Source organism: Stegostoma tigrinum, chromosome 18 (genome assembly GCF_030684315.1).
Source record: "Stegostoma tigrinum isolate sSteTig4 chromosome 18, sSteTig4.hap1, whole genome shotgun sequence".
In the NCBI taxonomy this organism is placed as follows: Eukaryota; Metazoa; Chordata; class Chondrichthyes; order Orectolobiformes; family Stegostomatidae; genus Stegostoma; species Stegostoma tigrinum.
The window spans coordinates 23,342,928-23,364,219 of record NC_081371.1 but is presented as its reverse complement, the minus strand read 5'-3'; the positions used below and the strand labels follow the sequence as shown (position 1 = coordinate 23,364,219).

General features: G+C 41.3%; 1 protein-coding gene across 3 annotated transcripts in view; it reads left to right on the top strand.

The window, feature by feature from the left end:
* Positions 1-18,105, top strand: part of ttc38 (tetratricopeptide repeat domain 38) — a 54,251-nt gene extending 36,146 nt beyond the window's left edge. For all 3 annotated transcript variants that reach the window (XM_048549381.2, XM_048549380.2, XM_048549382.2), the window contains 6 exons: positions 119-157; positions 2,568-2,649; positions 7,648-7,813; positions 11,781-11,940; positions 14,050-14,123; positions 17,554-18,105. In XM_048549381.2, the coding sequence (XP_048405338.1) occupies positions 119-157; positions 2,568-2,649; positions 7,648-7,813; positions 11,781-11,940; positions 14,050-14,123; positions 17,554-17,647 (615 nt within the window). In that variant the 3' untranslated portion in view covers positions 17,648-18,105. The remainder of the gene's footprint in view (positions 1-118; positions 158-2,567; positions 2,650-7,647; positions 7,814-11,780; positions 11,941-14,049; positions 14,124-17,553) is intronic.
* The last annotated feature ends 3,187 nt before the right edge of the window (positions 18,106-21,292 follow it).

Genomic DNA, 21,292 nt, shown 5'->3' with positions numbered 1-21,292 from the left:
CATTTTATCTGATCGGAGCAGTACAATATCTTATGTTGCAGTGTTTGATATGAGCAGTGAATATGTTGTGTTTATACGCTTAGATAACATTCTTATTGATTGTGTTCTGTTCACATAGGGTGATTATTACACAGCACTCTCAATTTACGATACTCATGTGAGTATAAACTATAGTTGAAATGGTTGATCCTTCCTTCAATGTGCTGCATAGGATTGCCACAATGCTAGCTGATCACCTTCACATGTATCATCATTTTGTTTTGAATTTGATATGTGGTTTTACAGCCAAATGTCCTTCTTGCCACTAATCCTTTCCATTTATCTGGGTCCATATACCTGGCTTGCCAACATTTGTGGCTTGCTTTTTTTCAAAGCCATTACATCCTAGAGTGAGGCTTTAACACAGGGCTTTCTGACTAGAGGTAGGAGAACTACTCACTGAGTTACTACCAGTCTCTATTGCTTCATAACAGAAAACCATTTTACAAGGGATGTGGACTTTCTAGTTCAATTCATTTCAAGAATTAGTGTGCTGTTAGTGTTTGTTGAATACTTTAGCATTTCGTGTACACATTGTCCCTGATACACATTCAGGGGATTTTTTACAAACATTGTACCCTATTGGACCAATAATTGGAGATTAGTGACTGCACGTTGATACTTGCTGCATATTACACAAGTGTTGTATTGTTGAAAGGAACAGTACTTCAGTTTCCATTCCATTTTCTCATTGCAGCTAATGCTGCTACGAGCTGAATGTTATTGTTAGAATCAGAATTGATTTGCTTAAAAGAGTACAGTTATTTGAAAAAGAGAGATAATGGGAACTGCAGATGCTGGAGAATCCAAGATAATAAAATGTGAGGCTGGATGAACACAGCAGGCACAGCAGCATCTCAGGAGCACAAAAGCTGACGTTTCGGGCCTAGATCCTTCATCAGAGAGGGGGATGGAGTGAGGGTTCTGGAATAAATAGGGAGAGAGGGGGAGGCGAACCGAAGATGGAGAGAAAAGAAGATAGGTGGAGAGGAGAGTATAGGTGGGGAGGTAGGGAGGGGATAGGTCAGTCCAGGGAAGACGGACAGGTCAAGGAGGTGGGATGAGGTTAGTAGGTAGGAGATGGAGGTGCGGCTTGGGGTTGGAGGAAGGGATGGGTGAGAGGAAGAACAGGTTAGGGAGGCAGAGACAGGCTGGACTGGTTTTGGGATGCAGTGGGTGGAGGGGAAGAGTTTGGCTGGTTGTGTGGTGCAGTGGGGGGAGGGGACGAACTGGGCTGGTTTTGGGATGCGGTGGGGGAAGGGGGAGATTTTGAAGCTGGTGAAGTCCACATTGATACCATTGGGCTGCAAGGTTCCCAAGCGGAATATGAGTTGCTGTTCCTGAAACCTTCGGGTGGCATCATTGTGGCACTGCAGGAGGCCCATGATGGACATGTCATCTAAAGAATGGGAGGGGGAGTGAAAATGGTTTGCGACTGGGAGGTGCAGTTGTTTATTGCAAACCGAGCGGAGGTGTTCTGCAAAGCGATCCCCAAGCCTCCACTTGGTTTCCCCAATGTAGAGGAAGCCACACCGGGTACAATGGATACAGTATACCACATTGGCAGATGTGCAAGTGAACCTGTGCTTAATATGGAAAGTCATCTTGGGGCCTGGGATGGGGGTGAGAGAGGAGGTGTGGGGGCAAGTATAGCATTTCCTGTGGTTGCAGGGGAAGGTGCCGGGTGTCGTGGGGTTGGAGGGCTGGACTGACCTATCCCCTCCCTACCTCCCCACCTATACTCTCCTCTCCACCTATCTTCTTTTCTCTCCATCTTCGGTCCGCCTCCCCCTCTCTCCCTATTTATTCCAGAACCCTCACCCCATCCCCCTCTCTGATGAAGGGTCTAGGCCCGAAACGTCAGCTTTTGTGCTCCTGCGATGCTGCTGGGCCTGCTGTGTTCATCCAGCCTCACAGTTATTTGAAAAAGGTTGTTTTGTAATTATGATTTTTTAATTGTCCCATTGAACATGGTGTCAACTGGGCCAGTTAAGACGTGTCTCCACACTCAGTCCCTTGACCAAGGGCTTCTCAGACCCTTCTCAGTGTTGCAGTTATATCCACTCATAATAGGAGTAGCCCTAGAGTTTGGCGAATAATGAAGTGGGGAAGTTGGATGCTTAGCCAGGATTTACATGGACCTCAGGGAAGATGTCTGCTGCCAACCAGATAGATACTGTTATGTAACCACTGCACAACACCTTTGATTCCTGTCTCAGGATCAGTTGAGATACATGAACCATCCAGATACCAGCAGAAGGACAGAGGCCCTTGGGAATCCTTCCTGCTCACTGCTGAGTTTGCATCCTCCTCCCCTCACCCCAATTTCAGACACTACAACTGTGAATATCTGTTGTAGTATTTATAAAACATCCTCTATAATTCAAAATATAATTTATTGTTTAAAACAGCTAATGTTTTGACGTGGAAAATATAATGTAACCAAGAAGCATGGTAGTTTATTATTCTCTCCACTGTATGTATTTAGCTGTGATTTCTTGACGTTATTTTGTCTGTACCCTGTACAGGTTTCCAAGAGCTGTTTTGAAAGTGGATCAATGCTGGATATCGTGGACACAAGTTCCATGTTGTATCGACTCCAAATGGAAGGTGAATGCTTTCCCTTGCTCAAACCTTTAAATGAAACACCATATTTACTTTTTTTCTTCAAGTCCATTCATGTGATATGTTGCCTGTGCTGATCTCTATAACTTCCTCTAGCACTGTATTACACACTCTGTTTGACTGACCCTGTGCATGCACCACTTCCCACAGAACACCAACATTACCCCATCATTTGTAATTGTGCCTGAAGACCTACATTTCTTTTTAAGACTGCCTGTTTCTTTGTCTGTAAAACCCACAACTGACAGGTGTTTGGTCAGACCTTCAAATACTTACTCCCTGGTTTTGGCTGTTTAATTACACATGATGTACATTGACACCTTTATCTGCATTTAAGTTGCCATGTAACTGCAATTAATTGTTAAAACAATTTTGAGTGCCGTTATTACACAAAATACACAAATAAACAGAAGTAGTTAATAAATTATATTTTTGGAGATAGGGAGGTATCCAAGTAAACAGCAGTGAATATCTCATTATGAGAACAGTATGAATTAACATTCTTAATGAGATTCATAGTTGTTGAAATATAACGTTTTATACTGGTTTAACTGCATTGCAAACTTTCTCGACCTATTCTAAATCATAGAGTAGAGGACTCTGTGCAGTTTAGATAATTGCCCCAACCCCGAACTTCATTATAGAAGGGACATAAAAATCTGCTATAACATAAGTTGACTTGAACAATGTTATGAAGTAATGACATCCACCTTTAAGGAGACATATATTAAACTGATGTCATGTTGACAGATAGGATGAATTAGACCCATGGGTAGTCTGTGGGAGCAATAGAAGGAATTAGTTGTAGTAAATCCAAGTGAAGTTAGTTGTAGTAAAATTCTTGTGAATTTTCTTTGAATGTAGTCTGATCTTCAAATAAATAATACACATTATTTTACAGTCGCTTGTTAGTGATTGTCATGTTAATATTTGAGAAAAGAATATGATATGAGCAATGAGAAACTATAAATTTGTTAGAGGCTTGAGATTATTTTTCAGAAGGAAAAAACCTCCTGACTCTTTCCAGAATGGGAGGCCATGATTCCCATGTTCATCTGCCAAAACATACCTCTGTTGCGGGTAAATCACCATAAATTACTTTAAATTCAGCTATGCATTAAGAAATCTCACAATCAAGTACTGAAAAAATGATATAAACATTAATGCATGTAGTACCAAAATAAGACTTCTCAAGTCAGTGAGTTAAGCCTCATAATTGAGCTTGGCTATTATCCGATTAATGGTGGAATTTAGCCACAATTCCAAACAGCAGTGATAACAAGGTGTAGAGTTGGCTGAACACAGCAAGCCAAGCAGCATCAGAGGAGCAGGAAAGCTGATGTTTTGGGCTTAGACCCTTATTCAGAAATGGGGGAGGGCAAGAGGGTTCTGAAATAAATAGGGAGAGACAGGGAGAGATGGCTAGAGGAGAAGGTAGGTAGAGAGGAGATAGACAGGTCAAACAGGCGGGGATGGAGCCAATGAGTGTAGTTGAGGAGTGAGGGAGGGGATAGGTCAGTCCAGGGAGGACAGACAGGTCAAGGGGGCAGGATGAGGCCAGTAGGTTTGAGATGGGGATGGTGCTTGAGGAGGGAATAGGTGGGAGGAAGGACAGGTTAGGGAGGCAGGGATGAGCTGGGCTGATTTTGGGATGCAGGAATGGGAGGGGAGACTTTGAAGCTTTTGAAGTCCACATTGATACCATTGGGCTGCAGGGTTCCCAAGCTGAATATGAAGTGTTGTTCCTGCAACCTTTGGGTGGCATCATTGTGGCACTGCAGGAAACCCTGGATGGACATGTTGTCTGAGGAATGGGAGGGAGGTGTTGAACTGGTCCGCGACTGGGAGGTGCAGTTGTGTAGTGCGAATCGAGCGTAGGTGTTCCGCAAAATGGTCCCCAAGCCTCCGCTTCGTTTCCCCGATGTAGAGGAGGCCACAATGGGTACAGCGGATGTAGTAAACCACATTAGCAGGTGTGCAGGTGAACATCTGCTTGATGTGGAAAGTCTTCTTGGGGGTGAGGGGGAGGTGTAGGGGCAGGTGTAACACTTCCTGCGGTTGCAGGGAAAAGTACCAGGTGTGGTGGGGCTGGAGGGGAGGGTAGAGTGGACAAGGGAGTCCCGGAGAGAGTGGTCCCTCCAGAAAGCAGGGATCTATGTACATGGACACCAAGATCCCTCTGTACATCCATACTACCAAGAATCTTTCCATTGACCCTGCCTTCCTATTATTCTTCCCAAAGTGAATCACCTCATATTTATCTGCATTGAACATTGAATTTTAACTGCCCCTCCCATTCCTCAGATGACATGTCCATCCTGGGCCTCCTGCAGTGCCACAACGATGCCACCCAAAGGTTGCAGGAAGACCACCTCATATTTCTGTTGGGAACCCTGCAGCCCAATGGTATCAATGTTGACTTCACAAGTTTCAAAATCTCCCCTCCCCCTACTGCATCCCAAAACCAGCCCAACTTTTCCCTGCCCTTCCTCCCACCTATCCCCTCCTCCCACCTCAAGCCTCACCTCCCTCTCCTACCTACTGGCCTCCTCCCGCCCCCTTGACCTGTCCGTCCGCCCTGGACTGACCTATCCCCTCCCTAACTCCCCACCTACTCTCACCTTTACTGGCTCCATCCCCACCTGTTTGACCTGTCTATCTCCTCTCCACCTACCTCCTCCTCTAGCCACCTCCCTCTCTCTCCCTATTTATTTCAGAACCCCCTTCCCCTCCCCCATTTCTGAAGAAGGGTCGAGGCCCGAAACGTCAGCCTTCCTGCTCCTTTGATGCTGCTTGGCCTGCTGTGTTCATCCAGCTCTACACCTTGTTATCTCAGATTCTCCAGCATCTGCAGTTCCTACTATCTCCAAACAACAGTGTTTGGAAGTGTCCAAGGCTCTATCCTTGTGTAGTGTTGCTGTTCGAAATTCCACAGCTGAAGATTCCTGGAGTTGAGTTTTTATACCATTTCCTGCCTCTTTCAAGTTTGTGCTAGGATATTATTGATGATCCTTTAGTTTATTTCATTCAAAATATTAATTACATTTCTGGAGACCTCAAGTCTGTAACTTATCTTCTTATCAGATGTAGCTCCGCTGTTCTTTGTTACATTTAGAGTTAGCTTTTGGTTTATAACAGCCTGTCCTGCAATTGACTCCTTAAATTTTTCAGGACATTCCTTCTGCAGGCAGCCTTAGTTGTGCATTTGCTATGAAGCAGCTGCTCATCAAGTAGTGTTACCTTGTGTCTTCCAGAAAACAACTTGCTTATGTTGCTTTGATTCCTTCTTCTCAGGGATGGTTAATTAGCATGTTGCTTTTAATTCCTTTATAACAGTTTCTCCTTGTCCATTTCATTTTGGGAAACAATTTATTCAACAAAGAGTTATTGTTGATTCTTTCAATCCATAAAGTCATAAAAGTTCTGAAATTTATATTGTCACACATCTCAGACGAAAATTCGAACTTCCAGGGCACTTTCCTTGTGTACAATGGTGGAAGCAGTGTGGACAGCAGAACCATGAGTTCAAGAAAAGCAATCATGGAATAATTTGATTTATGTGCCAGAAGGAGGATGTTAAGCTAAAGGTTAGAGAATTGGAAGTCATAAATTGTGGTGGAAGGAATTAAGACAGAGATTCTGTCCGGTGGTGAAAGAAAAGAAGAGAGCAATACTCAGGAGAAGGAAATTAAGAAATAATCAAAAATTGTTGTATTGCTGAAAAAAAAATAGAGGTGGCCTGATTAGTAAGTTTGGGGATGACACCAAAATTGTGGAGTTGCAGATACTCAGGAGAATTGTCAAAGGATACAGTGGGAATCAGATAGATTGCAGATTTGGGCAGATTCATGGCAGATGGGGTTTAATCTAGATTAATGCGAGGTGATACATTTTGGAAGATCAAATTCAGCCATGAATTATACAATAAATGACAGAGCCCTTAGGAGCATTGACATACAGATGGACCTGGACGTGCAGGTCCACAGATCCCTGAGAGTGGCCATACAGGTGGATACGGTGGTCAAGAAGGCATACAGCACATTTACTTTCATCAGCCAGGAAAAATGAATATAAAAGTCGGCAAGTTACGTTAAAGTTGTACAAAACTTTTTGGTTAGGCTGCATTTGAAATATTATGTGTAGTTCTGTCACCATGCTGCCAGAAGGATGTGGATGCTTTGGAGAGGATGCTGAGAAGCTTTACCAGGATGTTGCCTGGTCTGGTAGGTTTTAGTTATGAGAAGAGGGTAGATAAACTCGGATTGTTTCCACTGGAAAGATGGAGGCTGAGGAGTGACCTGAGAAACATAGATAGGGTGGATAGTTAGAGATTTTTTCACAGGGTGGAAAAGTCAACTACAAGAGGGCACAGGTTGAAGGTAAGAGGGGGAAAGGTTAGGTGAGAAGTGTGGGAAACATTTTTCAATCAGAGAGTAGTGGGTGCCTGTAATGCATTGCCAGTGGAGGTGGTGGAAGCAGGCACATAGCAAAATTTAAGGCATATCTTGATAGACACATGAATAGTTGATAAACAGAGAGATGGAAACTGCACATGGGTTTAGATAAGGATTAAGAATCAGTGCAGGCTTGGTGGGTTGGAGGACCTGTTCCTGTGCTGTATTGTATTATATTGAAAAATCTGGAAATTAATGTAAAGGGTCAGGATGGAAGGGAGGAGACTTTAGAAGGGAAGTTATGAAGGGACTTGATGGAGATCTGTAAACAATCAGGATTTGAAGGGACGTGGAAGACGGCAGAGTGTATTGTTCAAATTAGGAAATGTGTTGCAGATTTTGTAGAGAGTCCAACGTGAGACCTAAGACTCTCACCCAGAAGTGCACAGCATTTTTAAATAATTGTGTTTTATTTTGTTTCTATTATTCATGAGCTATTATATTGCTCATCACATAATTAAATGACAATTATGATGACTGAAAGAACAAGCCAAACCCCCTGTTCCACTGACAGCACAGTCTTTCACAGGTGTTAATGTTGACAATCAATGGAAGAAACTTGCCACGGTCACCAAGAATCACGCCAAAGACCAGATTCTTATCTTCAATGATGTCCATATACTGATGTCACTGTTTGGAGCTAAAGAGATTGACACTGCAAATGAGGTCATCACATCACTGCAAGAACTCTCCAAGTAAGCATACCTGAATATCTGATACGTCCAGCCATTTAAAGGCTTGAGAATATGTTCTATCAAGGGTGTTATATCCATACTGCAGACTCTGGATGCTTAATTTATTGATACATTGTGATATTCCTGAAAATCCTACCTATTAATAGGTAATTCACCAAAAACTAACACTTCTTGCTCTTTCTGTATAGTTATTGTTAAAATTTGAATGGAAATAATTGTTCCAACTCAAGGCAAGGGACAGAATTGAATGTCAAAATGTTGGAATGCAATCAACTAACAAAGCAAGGGTCAGACTTCAAAGCATTTTAGAAAATTAAATACATATGAATTAGAACCAGGAGTAGACCATCCTGCCTGTCCAGTTTGCTCTGCCATTCAGTAGGATCATGTCTCATTCAACAGCTACATCAAGGCTGCACTTCTGCCTATCTTGATAACCTTTCACTTCCCTTGCTTACCAAGTATCTATTTACCTCTGCCTTAAAAATATTCAATGACTCTGCTTCCACCAGCTTTTCAGAAAGTGAGTTCTCAAGTCTCATGACCCTCCTGAGAAAAGAACATTTTGTCTCATTTCTGTTTCAACTGAGTGACTCCTGATTTTTGAACAGTGATCCTTGGTCTGAATTCTCTTACAAGAGGATTTGGCTTCTCACAATGACCCTGTTAAGGTCCTTTAAGATCTTATATGATTTACTCAAGTCACTTTTTACTTGTCTAAACTCAAGTGGATGCAAGCCTAGCCAATCTAACCAATCCTCAAATGACAACTCACCTATTCCAGGTGTTAGTGCATTTACATATTCCCTGAAATAAGTTGACCAATGCTATGCACAATACTTCAAATGAAATCTTGCCAGTATCCTGTATAACTGAAGCATAATCTCCCTATTCCCTTCACAATAAATGACAATATTTTAGTAGCTTTCCTAAATATTTGCTGCACCTGTTTACTAACTTTTCATACACAGGGACACATTGAAGCCTCTGTTCAATTTAACTGACTTTGCTTTATTTTTCATTATTATTTCTCCAGTCTCACTTTCTATGGGACCAATGCTCACTTTTAAACTCTGATATAAATATTTACAGAACCTGCCATTATTTGTTTTTAGATTCCTGACAAGCTTTCTCTCTTACTCTAACTTTTCTTTATTTTTTCATTGTTTGCATTTTTGATATATTCTGTGTAATCTTCTCGTCTGTCAATTACCTTTTGCACAATCATATTGTTTTTCCTTTTAGTTTGATTGTTATCTTTAACATTTTGAATTAAACATGGGTCAGTCCCTGGGCTTTCTCTTCCTGCTAAAATGTTACTATTTCCACTTAAACAGTTAGACCCTGCAACTTACAATAAAGTTTCAGATTTAAGGATTATGGGTATCAAGGAGAGGAAGTCAGGTTCAAACTGTTAGATCTCAAATTGTTAAACCTCCATTAAAAAAAAACTTTCCAGAACACACAATTGTGTAAGCTGTAAGATTTCAACTTCCCAAGTAACTGATTAATGGCTTCCAAGAGAGAAGGTACACTCAGGAACATAATCAAGAAAATACAAGGAAATAGGAAAGGCTTTTACTGGGGAAAAACCAAAGATTTGCTTTCAGTGAGCTACTGTGTGCTACAGAGGAAATTTTGCAGTGAGGTGCCTTATTTGAACCAACAGATTGATTCCAGAATGTTGTTACTAGCAGGTAACAAGGAGTATAATTGCTACCCTTTAGTCCCAACCCTCATTTCACAAAGTTATATAATCCCTGCTGTGTAAAAGCAGGCCATTCAGTCGACACCAACCCTCCGAAGAGCATCCCACCTAGACCCATCCCTCGACCCTATCCCTGTAATCCTGCATTTCCTATGGCTAATCCAACTAAACTACATATCGCTGGATACTATGGACAATTTATCATGACCAGTCCACCTAACCTGCACATCTTTGGACTGTGGGAGGAAACTGGAGTACCCGGAGGAAACCCATGCAGACATAGGGAAAATGTGCAAACTCCCACAGTCACCTCTAGGCTGGAATCACACCCAGGTTCCTGGCACAGTGAGTCAGCGATGCTAACGACTGAGTCACCAAGCTGCCCCAAATCTGACCACAATTTTTTTTTTTGAAGGAAGTAGTTGTCAATTCAGTCAGTTGCTCACTATTTAAGTGCTGTGTCTATTCAAAAGATACAGAGACAGGCTTCCTTGTAAGTTTTAGAAAAGGAGAATAATATTTATCTGATTTAACCCAGTCTAATAAACATAATAAAGTACTCTGATTTCCACACATACATGCATTCAGATTCACACATGTACACACATAAGTAAATTACTGAGAGGATAGACTAGTTGGGTTTTTGTTTTAGAGCCTGCCAGAATGTTTTTTTCCCAGAATAGGAGAGTCTAAAACCAGACGGCTTAGGTTTAAGTTCAGAAGGAAAAAATTAAAAGGGACCTGAGGGGCAACATTTTCATGCAGAGGGTGGTACGTGTAGGTAATGAACTGTCTGAGGAGGTGGTGGAAGTGAGTGCAGTTACAATATTTCAAATGTATCTGGTTGGGTTTAGATAGAAATGGGCAAATCCTGGCCAATGGGACTAGATCAGTTTACAATATCGGATTGGCATGTACAAGTTAGACTGAAGTGATGACAAGTTTTCCAATTGTGATTGGGGCTAATGGATTCCATGTTCATCATTTACAATACATTATGGGTGGATGAATTACTTTCTTGGCCAGAGTTCAACGTCTAAGGTGATTTCATCTAATATTTGGTCTTGCTCGGTTGCATATTTCAGTGATTGGCTACTTCATGAATTGTTTAGGAGATGGTCCAGTCGTACCCCTTCAAGGTACTTATCTCTGCAGATTTCTAGACAGGCTGGCTCCATTTTAATGGCCCTGGAATTTGTGAGGTACGGTCCTATAAATATCTAGCCATGCTTTAATTGGAGTCATCAGAAAAGTTAGATGTTACAAAATGTAAAGTTCCTCAATTTACTTGACTTTCAGACCCAGATTAATACAAAGCACAGACAAGATTTCTGTAACTGAACAAGAATTTCTATTTATTTACAAGTAATTAGACTCCACCTACATTTAAACAGCTTTAAATCATTAGCATATAATACCACCAATTAAAACTCTCATTACCTTATAAATTCCCACTTACATACACACTGACAGACAGGATAGATTGGGTTATGGGCAGAGGGGAAAAACTGGAAACTCAGTTTTGATTGTGTTTGTTCCCGGGTTCTGACGATCTTTGTGACTCTTCTGTCGGCCAGCATCTTGCTTCTGTCATGAATAGACTGGGGCTATTTTCCCTGGACCGTCAGAGGCTGAGGCATGACCTTATAGAGGTTTATAAAATCATGAGGGGCATGGAAAGAGTGAATAGCCAAGGTCTTTTCCCCATGGTAGTAGAGTCCAAAACTAGAGGTTTAAGGTGAGAGGGGAAATATTTAAAAGGGGTTCAAGGGGCAACTTTTTCACACAGAGTAGTGAGTGTATGGAATGAGCTGCCAAAGGAAGTGGTGTAGGTTGGGACAATTACAACATTTAAAAGGCATCTGGATGGGTGTATGAATAGGAAGGATTTAGAGTGATATGGGTCAAATGCTGGCAAATGGGACTAGATTAATTTAGGATATCTGGTCGGCATGGACAGGTTGCACCAAAGGGGCTGTTTCCATGCTGTTCAGCTCTATGACTGTATAATATCAGAATGGTGCAAAGTTAACATAGATACCAAATTTTTTCTACTTGTGAAAAAAGTATTTGGTGAAGTCTCGCGTTAGGCTGTGTATTTCCATTGAGTCATCTGCAACAAAAAATCTGCTTAAGTCCATTACTGAAAAAAAATGCTGGTTGACATTTAAAGAAAATTATGAAATCACATGAGACAAAATGCAGTGAGCCATTTGCATCAGACCTCAGATTGTAGAATATATATTTTTATCTTTTCAGAACTCCTGGTGAAAACTATCAGTACCAAATCTGTAAAGATTTGGGACTTCCTATCTGTCAGGCAATAGCAGAGTTTGCAAATGGAAATTACAGTCGCAGTGTGGATCTGTTAAATCCAGTCCGTTATCGGATTCAGAACATTGGAGGCAGTAATGCACAGGTATTTTCTAATGTCTTCTCAGGAAGATCAAATCAGCTGACATCAGATTAGATGTTAATCTCAACAGATACTGGCTCTGAAAATATGTTGTTAAAGTGATGGCAACTTATGGAACAGAAATAGACCATTTATGCTTTGAGCCTGCTCCACCATTTGGTAGTGTCACAGCGCATTTGTATCTAGCATCACTTAGTTGCTTTTGCTCTAAATCCTTTGATGCATCTACCTAACAAGAATTAATTGATCTCAGTCCTGAAACCTCCAATTCTCCCTGTCACCCACAGATGGGCAGTAAAGAATTATAAATTTGTCTTTGTGTGATTAGTTTTTGTTTTTGTTGTTGTGATTTTGCTCTGAAGTGAATTAAACCAAAACCTATTCATTGTGGTACTCCCCGTTAATTTTCTAAACAAGCTGGTCATTTGGCAGTGTGTGAAAATCCAAATACAAAGATCCACTGTATTTTGTTATCAGCTAATTCAAAAGAGGGATGTCTAATATGGTTAAAGTAATTTTGGGGGATTTCAATTTTCACATGCTCTGGGGAGCAGAATCTGTAATGAAAGGAGTGAAGGATATCTTTGTGAAATGTAAATAAATTGTAGTTTTCTGGATGAATATGTTGGGGAAGCAATTACGAATTGCATGTTTTGAATATTTTACTGTACAATGAGATAGATCTACTTCACAACCTTGTGCTAAAGGGATCACCAAGGGAAGATTTACCACAACATGATAGAATTTTACATTAGGAAGAATTTTATGCTCAGGGTGGAGTGGCCTTTACCTCAGAATGGTGTTACAGTGCAGGAGGAGGCGATTTAACCCATTGCCTCTGCTGACTTTTCAAACGAGCACCATTACCTAGTGCCAATGCCCTGTTTTGTTTTAACAAACTCTTCCTCACTATTTATATTAAAATAATCATCCAGTGTCCTCTTGAATGCCTCAATTGAACTTGCCTCCAGTATACTTTCAGTTAATTGTATAACTATTATTTTCAACAAGTTTCACAAAACCAAACCTCCGGAGCAGAATGGCCAGAATGGAAATAATTACTCTAATATTGTTGTGTCAGATTTCTTTGAACAAGCTAAGTTAAAGGATCTGGAGGTCTATTTACTCAATTTATTTTTTACTTGCATTAGATACATGACTGTTTAAATTTATCTATTGTTTGCTCTCTTCCTCAGTTTTGGAGACAGGGGTTTGGTTTTTAATTCCTCCTGAAATCAGGAGAGGGGGCGGACAGGTGTTTAAAAAGGGCTACTGGCCATTAGCCGCATCTTCTAATTTGTGGGTTTGGGAGAGTGGCAGGGCTAGGTCACCACCCTGTATGCAACACTCCCAATTAGGCTTATTCAACCCATTTAAAAATGTCTCCAGTTTCCTGTAGGTGCCAAGGACCAGTTTAGCTTTGTGAAGATGGTGTTTTAGTAGCAACTGGGGCTCTTGTGGCACTGTGGTGGTATGCCTGACTCTGAGCCAGAAAAGCTGGGTTCAAGTCCCACTTACTTAAGAGGTGTCATAGCACACCTGAACAGGTTTACGCAAAATAGCTCAAGTGAAGATCGAGTCCTCCAGGCAGGTTTAGATGCCTGCCCTACTTGCCTAGGTGCAAAAGCAGCAGCATTCAGCTACCTTGGAGAGGGGTTGGTCCCAACACAGTGAAAGATTGACTGCAAAGAAAGGCTATTTTAAAAAATATAAATGATTTTTAAAAAGATTGCAAGAAGTGTCTCCATTTTGAAATGACCTCTTCATTTAGCACCCAGTGCATCATGCTACTGCCTTCAAACTAAAAGCCCTCCATTGACTGTCCAGCTTTTACAGCTAGTTTACTGACCTTACTTAATGGTGAGTCTCCCTTTGTGTATTATTGGCTGCTGTGTGGAAGATCAGATTAAATTACAATTTCCTGTATTGTGTAGACTTGTGATTCCCATTAGGGCCTGCTAGCAAGGTTCAGAAGTCCACAGGGAGAATTCCTACTGTAGAACTCTGATTATATTATATGTTTGTGCCATGTAATTTGAACAAAACTGTGACGATTGGAGTAATTTGTCTGCATATAATCTCATCTTTTAAAAACAATTTCATTTCCTGCAGAGGGATGTCTTTAACCAGTTATTGATCCATGCTGCTTTAAAATCAGACAGCAGAGCTCACCATAAACTAGCCAGGTACGTGCCAGATTTAGTAGAGTCAACAGGCTTTTGGTATCAGGCCTGAAAACTAGGAGGGTGTAGAAGATGGGGGCGCAAACTTGCTGATTCACCAGGACATGGGCTGCAGCTTGACAACAACAGCCAATTACCTGCCAGTTAATTCTTGTCTCTTTCAAAGATGGTTACCTGCCTCAAATGCTGCTAACCACTCAAAAGGTGCCATCAAGACTGGTGGTCACTGCTGGAGCTGTGACTGGAGGAGAAAGACAAAGTGATAGATGTGTGTTCTCACAGCTAAGGGGGAGGAGTCTGTGGATACTGGGGCCAGTTGGGGACATGCCTAGGCTGTGTGGGTTACTGGAGGGCAGACAGAACCCTTGCTGTGTGGCCGGTTATTGTTGTCAAGGAGGAAGGCGCTCCTTGACCAAAAAATACCTAAAGTAGAGGTACATCTCGTGCCCCCTTCCCTATAGCCAGCCAGGAAGCCACCAGAGTTTACACTCTGAACTCCTGACATGGTATAAGCTCAACCGGTTTCTGGTTGGGAGGGTTTTCAGATACCTTTCCTTCCACTGACAAGTAAGCATCCCAGTGTGATAATTATTTCCAGAATGTGGCAATTTTGTGGTATGATTCATTAAAATGTTAATTGATCCAATTTGCAGAGCTATAGATTTTTCAGTCCATTATGCCTGCACTGTCTCTTGAGGAGACTTATCTAACCCATCCCATTCTCTTGTTGTATCCTACAACTTTGAAAATATTTCTATCTCAAGTTGATATGAAACTTCCTTTTCAAAGTTATTCCTGAAGCTTCCTTTACCCTTTCTCTCTTAATTGAAAATAGCTTAATCAAGTAATTATTGGACCACGACTAGGTGGTGGGTAAATCCATAAATCAAAGAAGTTTGGTCTGATGATTTTTTTTGTAACCTTTCAGACATACAGTATGGACCAGACCTCAAAATATATAAAGGAGATAGCCAAGTCCTTAACTTATATTTTATTAAAGGCAAGTGTAAGGTGCTGTGTTCCAGACGTGATTCGATTGGTAAAATAATAAATTTTGACCAACTTAAGGTATTGATTGAGATACTAGCTGTTTGCTCATGTGGATGTTAAAGATCCCATAACTCTATGCTAAAATGAAGAGGCATTAGCGCTGATATGAAGTCAAGAATTATTCATCAATCAACATCACAAAAACATCTGAACATTCTCACATGGCTGTGGAATCTTGCTTTATGCAAAGTAGCTTCTGTTTCCTAAATGACATAATCACACTTCCAAAGTGTTTCAGTGACGCTAAAGCATTCTTGGATTTCCCGTGATTGGTAAGGGTGCTAAGTAGATGGAATTTTTAATGCTTTCGTTTCTCACATGGACTCACCTTTTAATTACCCTAACCTGACATATGAAGTGAATTACTATCAACCAAAAAACAAAAATCAACTGGTTAGCTTTTTATTCCATTATCTATTCTCCCCTGAAGATAAAGTCAGAAACCACACAAAAGTAACATTCCTTTGGGTCTCATCCATTCTTGTTCATCTTGCTCAGCTCACTTACTTATATGTTAATCTTAAAAATATAGCGGACTAAGAGCCTGAAGAATATCTCAACCTCCTCATTGATATCCTCCATTTTGAATCTGTTACATGCATCCCTAAAGGATACAGATGTGGCATATAGACGCTAGTCAGAAATGTGGCTCATACCAGCTATCCACTGGCACTATGGCTCAGAGAACAAAACTCAGCTCACATTGGCCCTTTAATAAAGTGCAGTGCCTTGGACCCCCAGACGGGATGCTTTGCTGCTGCTTGGCATACTGCTCTCTTAAGAGTGCTGAACTGCTTGAATTCTCAACCTAGGAGTCTCCTTCTGGAACTTACTCCTCCATCAGAAATCATTTTGTTCGAAATTGACAGACATTTTGCTCCAAGCAAGGTTCCCTGGAACTTGGAGCAGTGACTGAAACACAACTTAAATACAGCCCAGCTTATTTCTCTGGGTTTTCACCTTACACTTGCCTAACACAATGCCACAATGTGCTAGACCAGTGGAAATTCAAACCCATTACCACCAGGTTTGTAACATTTATTATCTGAATTTATTAGGCTTCTTAGGCAGTGCTTCAGGTTGAGCATGACTGGTTTCCAGTAAATTCACTGCGCTCAATCTGCAGACCCTGCCACGTGCAGTGGAAGTGGTGCTTGTAAGGTCAGATAGACGAGCTGTTTGTAAGTTTTTGTGTTCCTTTTGACGCCTCGATTTTGTCTCTGCAGCTCCCAGTGAAATCTCTCAATGGATTCAGTGCCTTACTGAATGAACTGTCTCCATTTTAGTTGGTCACAACAATCAAAGGAGATTTTTTTTCCGGCTATCTTGAGGACATCCCTAAAATGTTTCTTCTCTTATCCTGGGAGTGACCTGCGATGGTTGAGATCAGAGTAGATCTAGTACCAGTCATGATTTGGAACTAGTTGCAGCTTTGGGAATACGGATGGTATTGGAGCTTTCCACCTTATTTAGCATTACTTGTTACTGTTTTCCAAGCAATCAACAAATTATGAAACAACATTTTGACACAATTTCTCATACAATAATAAATATGTTGTGTGTTCCAGGCTTATTGGCCAATATGCTTGTCAGTGGGGCTGCAGTTATTTTATAACACCGTAAACAACTTGTGTAATCTCACAGTTACTAAGAATGAAGTTCACCTTGCTATTCCTTATTACCTGAAAATCACAAGAATCAATGATGCACTGTAGCTGCAAGATGCTCAGAATTCTGCATTGAGTAACTTCTCTCCTGACTTCTAAAAGCCTGTCAACCATCTACAAAATGCAACTTCCAAATCTGGGATCTCTCCCACCTGGAAGGATTAAGGGCAACACAAGCATAGGAATGCCACAGCCTGTTCTCTTTATGCTTCATTATCCTGATTTGAAATTATATTCAGTGGTGTTCAGCAGACATCCTGTAACTCCCTTCCTAACAGGACTGTGGGTGTACATACACTCAAGGAGCTCACCATCATCTTCTCAAAGGCAATTAGGGATAAGCAAAAAACTGAATTTTACATAAGTGGTTGAATCCTACATATTTTAACTTCAGTGACTGTAATTTCTATGTTTATATTTCAAGAATATAACAACTAGAATTATCATCCTGAAAACCACAACTGTTTTCAGAAGATTAAACAAATGAAAACTGAAATTCAGCTGGGGAAGTAGCATTGACAACTTAACAAACTTTAAGTTGTCTTACTATTTGGCAGAGGTGTTGGTGTGGTTCAGATGAGTATGCAAAGGGCCTTATTATTCAATATCAGACCATTCACGTGAAGTGGAACTTCAGTCTGTACTCATTTCCTCTTAACATCATGACCACATACTGTGTAATTTGCTAAGGTTTAATGTTTTTCTTTCATCAACAGATGCCTCCTCATGGAGAGAGATGCTTTTAGACCAAACTCTCCAATGACTGAAAGGCTGATTCGCAAAGCCACAGCACTGCATAATGTGGATTAAAAGAAGCCTAAGGCACATTCAATACAAATGGGATAATTACTTTAACTTGGTTTAATAGTCATCTGCTAATGATTTATAGGGATTATAATCAAGGGATGGAGTGATTAGAACGGGGAGGAAAAAAGCAGGAGTGTATTAGGGAAAAACAATGGGAAGGAGCCTGGACAGAATACGGATGAAAGAAACAAAGAAATTCTGTGAGGAACAGTGGTAAAACAATCCCTTTATGGATTTTAAAAAATGAATTACCATTAGATTACTAATTGCATATTCTTAAATAATGTTATAGATTCAGGATGAAAACTCTGTACTTTTGCGATCTTTGTGTAGTGTAAAATATGACAGATTGACTCAAGCCTGTGATTCATTCCTTGGGTTTTATGCTTTCAATGTATTTCTGTGCCTGTAGTTGCTCAACAACTAGGTCCTGTTCCAAATAATAAAATTCCAGTTCAGCATTTCAGGTATTTACATCATTCCTCTATTTGGACCCCATTCAACATGGATGCATTCAGAGTATTTCTCCAATCCCCATCAAGGATTTAATTATATTTTTCATTCACCCTTAGTGTCCAGTTTCAAAATTAAATTCTGCTTGGCTCCTTTGGTGTTTACTTTTGCTGTTCAGCTCAAAAATAAGTTTTAGCTTGCTGCTATTTGTTCTGGGGACTAACGTAAGCATAGAATGAAAATTTTGACTCTTGTACCTTACTTATAGAACTAGATCCTTCAGTCCAACTCGTCCATGCTAACCACACATCCCAATATGACATAGTCCCATTAGCTAGCATTCGGCCCATATCCCTCTACATCCTTCTTACTCATACACCCACCCATACTCCCTTTAAATGTTGTAGTTGTACCAGCCTCCACCTCTTTCCATACATACACCACCTTCTGCAAGAAAAAGTTACCCTGCAGATTCTTTTTAAACCTTTCCCTTCTCATCTTAAAAATATACTGTTTAGTTTTGGACTCCTCACCCCAGGAAAAAGACTTAGGCTATTCTCCCTATCAATGCCGCTCATGATTTTAGAAACTTCTGTAATGATGCCACTCAACCTCCGATGTGCCAGAAAAAATTGCCCCAGACTATTCAGCCTCTCCCTGTAACTCAAATCCTCCAGTCCTGACAACCTACTTGTAAATCTTTTCTGCACCCTCTCACGTTTAACAGCATATTTCCTACCGAAGGATGACCAGAGTTGTATGTGGTACTCCAAAAGTGGCCTCACCAATGTCCTGTCCAGCCACAACATGACTTATAAGGCTGATTCTAGTATTCAACTTCAGGTATTGCTAAAAGCATTAATTCAACACCGTTCAATGTGCTATATTTTCCAGAGGTGGACACTGTTTTCACATACAATCTGGTTGCCATAGGGAGCGAAACTCAGTGGAATGAATTTTATGTTTGCTGACATGATGAAGGAGGTAGAATCGGAACTGTGCAGTATTCTCACTTTTTTCCTTCTCTGTATCAGCATGGAGATTCAGCTATGAACCAGAAGTTAGTAGCTTCCAGATGAGAAGGCTGGTTAACAGTGTCTCCGCACTCAGTCACATGTGTAGGGATGTTGACAGGAGTGGGCTATGATTAACTGGTAGTTGGTCATTGTTGGGTATTTAAAGACACAGTGGCAAGGGAGTGGTGACAGCTCAATGTTTTATGACAGCACTTTGAAAAAAACCGTGTCCAGTATTAGGCACTGAAGTTGCAAAAGATGAGAGAATATTTTCCCTTTTGTCGATTACTGTGCCGGTTATGTTTGTTTCAGGATCCTTGCCAGAAAGGATCTAACATTTGAGCAGTTTGACCCATTCTCATTCTAAATAATTATTCGGAAAAACTTTTATCTTCTTGCCATCAACCTCTGTTTGTTTCTCCAAAGAGGCTAAAAGATCACCTATTTTTAGCTCTTACTGCTTCAAATCCTTCATACCCACTTGTAGCTGCCAATCCAAATAGAACATAGAACATAGAACAGTACAGCACAGAACAGGCCCTTCAGCCCAGGATGTTGTGCCGACCATTGATCCTCATGTATGCACCCTCAAATTTCTGTGACCATATGCATGTCCAGCAGTCTCTTAAATGACCCCAATGACCTTGCTTCCACAACTGCTGCTGGCAACGCATTCCATGCTCTCACAACTCTCTGTGTAAAGAACCCACCTCTGACATCCCCTCTATACTTTCCACCAACCAGCTTAAAACTATGACCCCTCATGCTAGCCATTTCTGCTCTGGGAAATAGTCTCTGGCTATCAACTCTATCTATGCCTCTCATTATCTTGTATACCTCAATTAGGTCCCCTCTCCTCCTCCTTTTCTCCAATGAAAAGAGACCGAGCTCAGTCAACCTCTCTTCATAAGATAAGCCCTCCAGTCCGGGCAGCATCCTGGTAAACCTCCTCTGAACCCTCTCCAAAGCATCCACATCTTTCCTATAATAGGGCGACCAGAACTGGACACAGTATTCCAAGTGCGGTCTAACCAAAGTTTTATAGAGCTGCAACAAGATCTCACGACTCTTAAACTCAATCCCCCTGTTAATGAAAGCCAAAACACCATATGCTTTCTTAACAACCCTGTCCACTTGGGTGGCCATTTTAAGGGATCTATGTATCTGCACACCAAGATCCCTCTGTTCCTCCACACTGCCAAGAATCCTATCCTTAATCCTGTACTCAGCTTTCAAATTCGACCTTCCAAAATGCATCACCTCGCATTTATCCAGGTTGAACTCCATCTGCCACCTCTCAGCCCATCTCTGCATCCTGTCAATGTCCCGCTGCAGCCTACAACAGCCCTCTATACTGTCAACGACACCTCCGACCTTTGTGTCGTCTGCAAACTTGCTGACCCATCCTTCAATCCCCTCATCCAAGTCATTAATAAAAATTACAAACAGTAGAGGCCCAAGGACAGAGCCCTGTGGAACCCCACTCACCACTGACTTCCAGGCAGAATATTTTCCTTCTACTACCACTCGCTGTCTTCTGTTGGCCAGCCAATTCTGTATCCAAGAAGCTAAGTTCCCCTGTATCCCATTCCTCCTGACCTTCTGAATGAGCCTACCATGGGGAACCTTATCAAATGCCTTACTGAAGTCCATATACACCACATCCACAGCTCGACCCTCATCAACTTTTCTAGTCACATCCTCAAAAAACTCGATAAGGTTTGTGAGGCATGACCTACCCCTCACAAAGCCGTGTTGACTGTATTTGATCAAGCCATGCTCTTCCAGATGGTCATAAATCCTATCCCTCAGAATCCTTTCTAACACCTTGCAGACGACAGACGTGAGACTTACTGGTCTGTAATTGCCAGGGATTTCCCTATTTCCTTTCTTGAAGAGAGGAATTACATTTGCCTCTCTCCAGTCCTCAGGTACGACTCCAGTGGATAGAACTCAGAACATATGCAGCCTCACTGTTTAGTGGTGACTTGCTGCTCATCCCCAGATTTGTCCTGAGACTCATTAGAGGATGCAACTTGCTCCATTGCATCTTCTCTGCTTAGGCTTCCCCTCTGTGGAGTGCCCTCTCGCTTAGCATGATGAAGCAGATCAAGATGATTTTGGAGGAATGAGCTAGAGAATATTGCAGAGAATCACCTGCAAATGTCCATGCATCAAA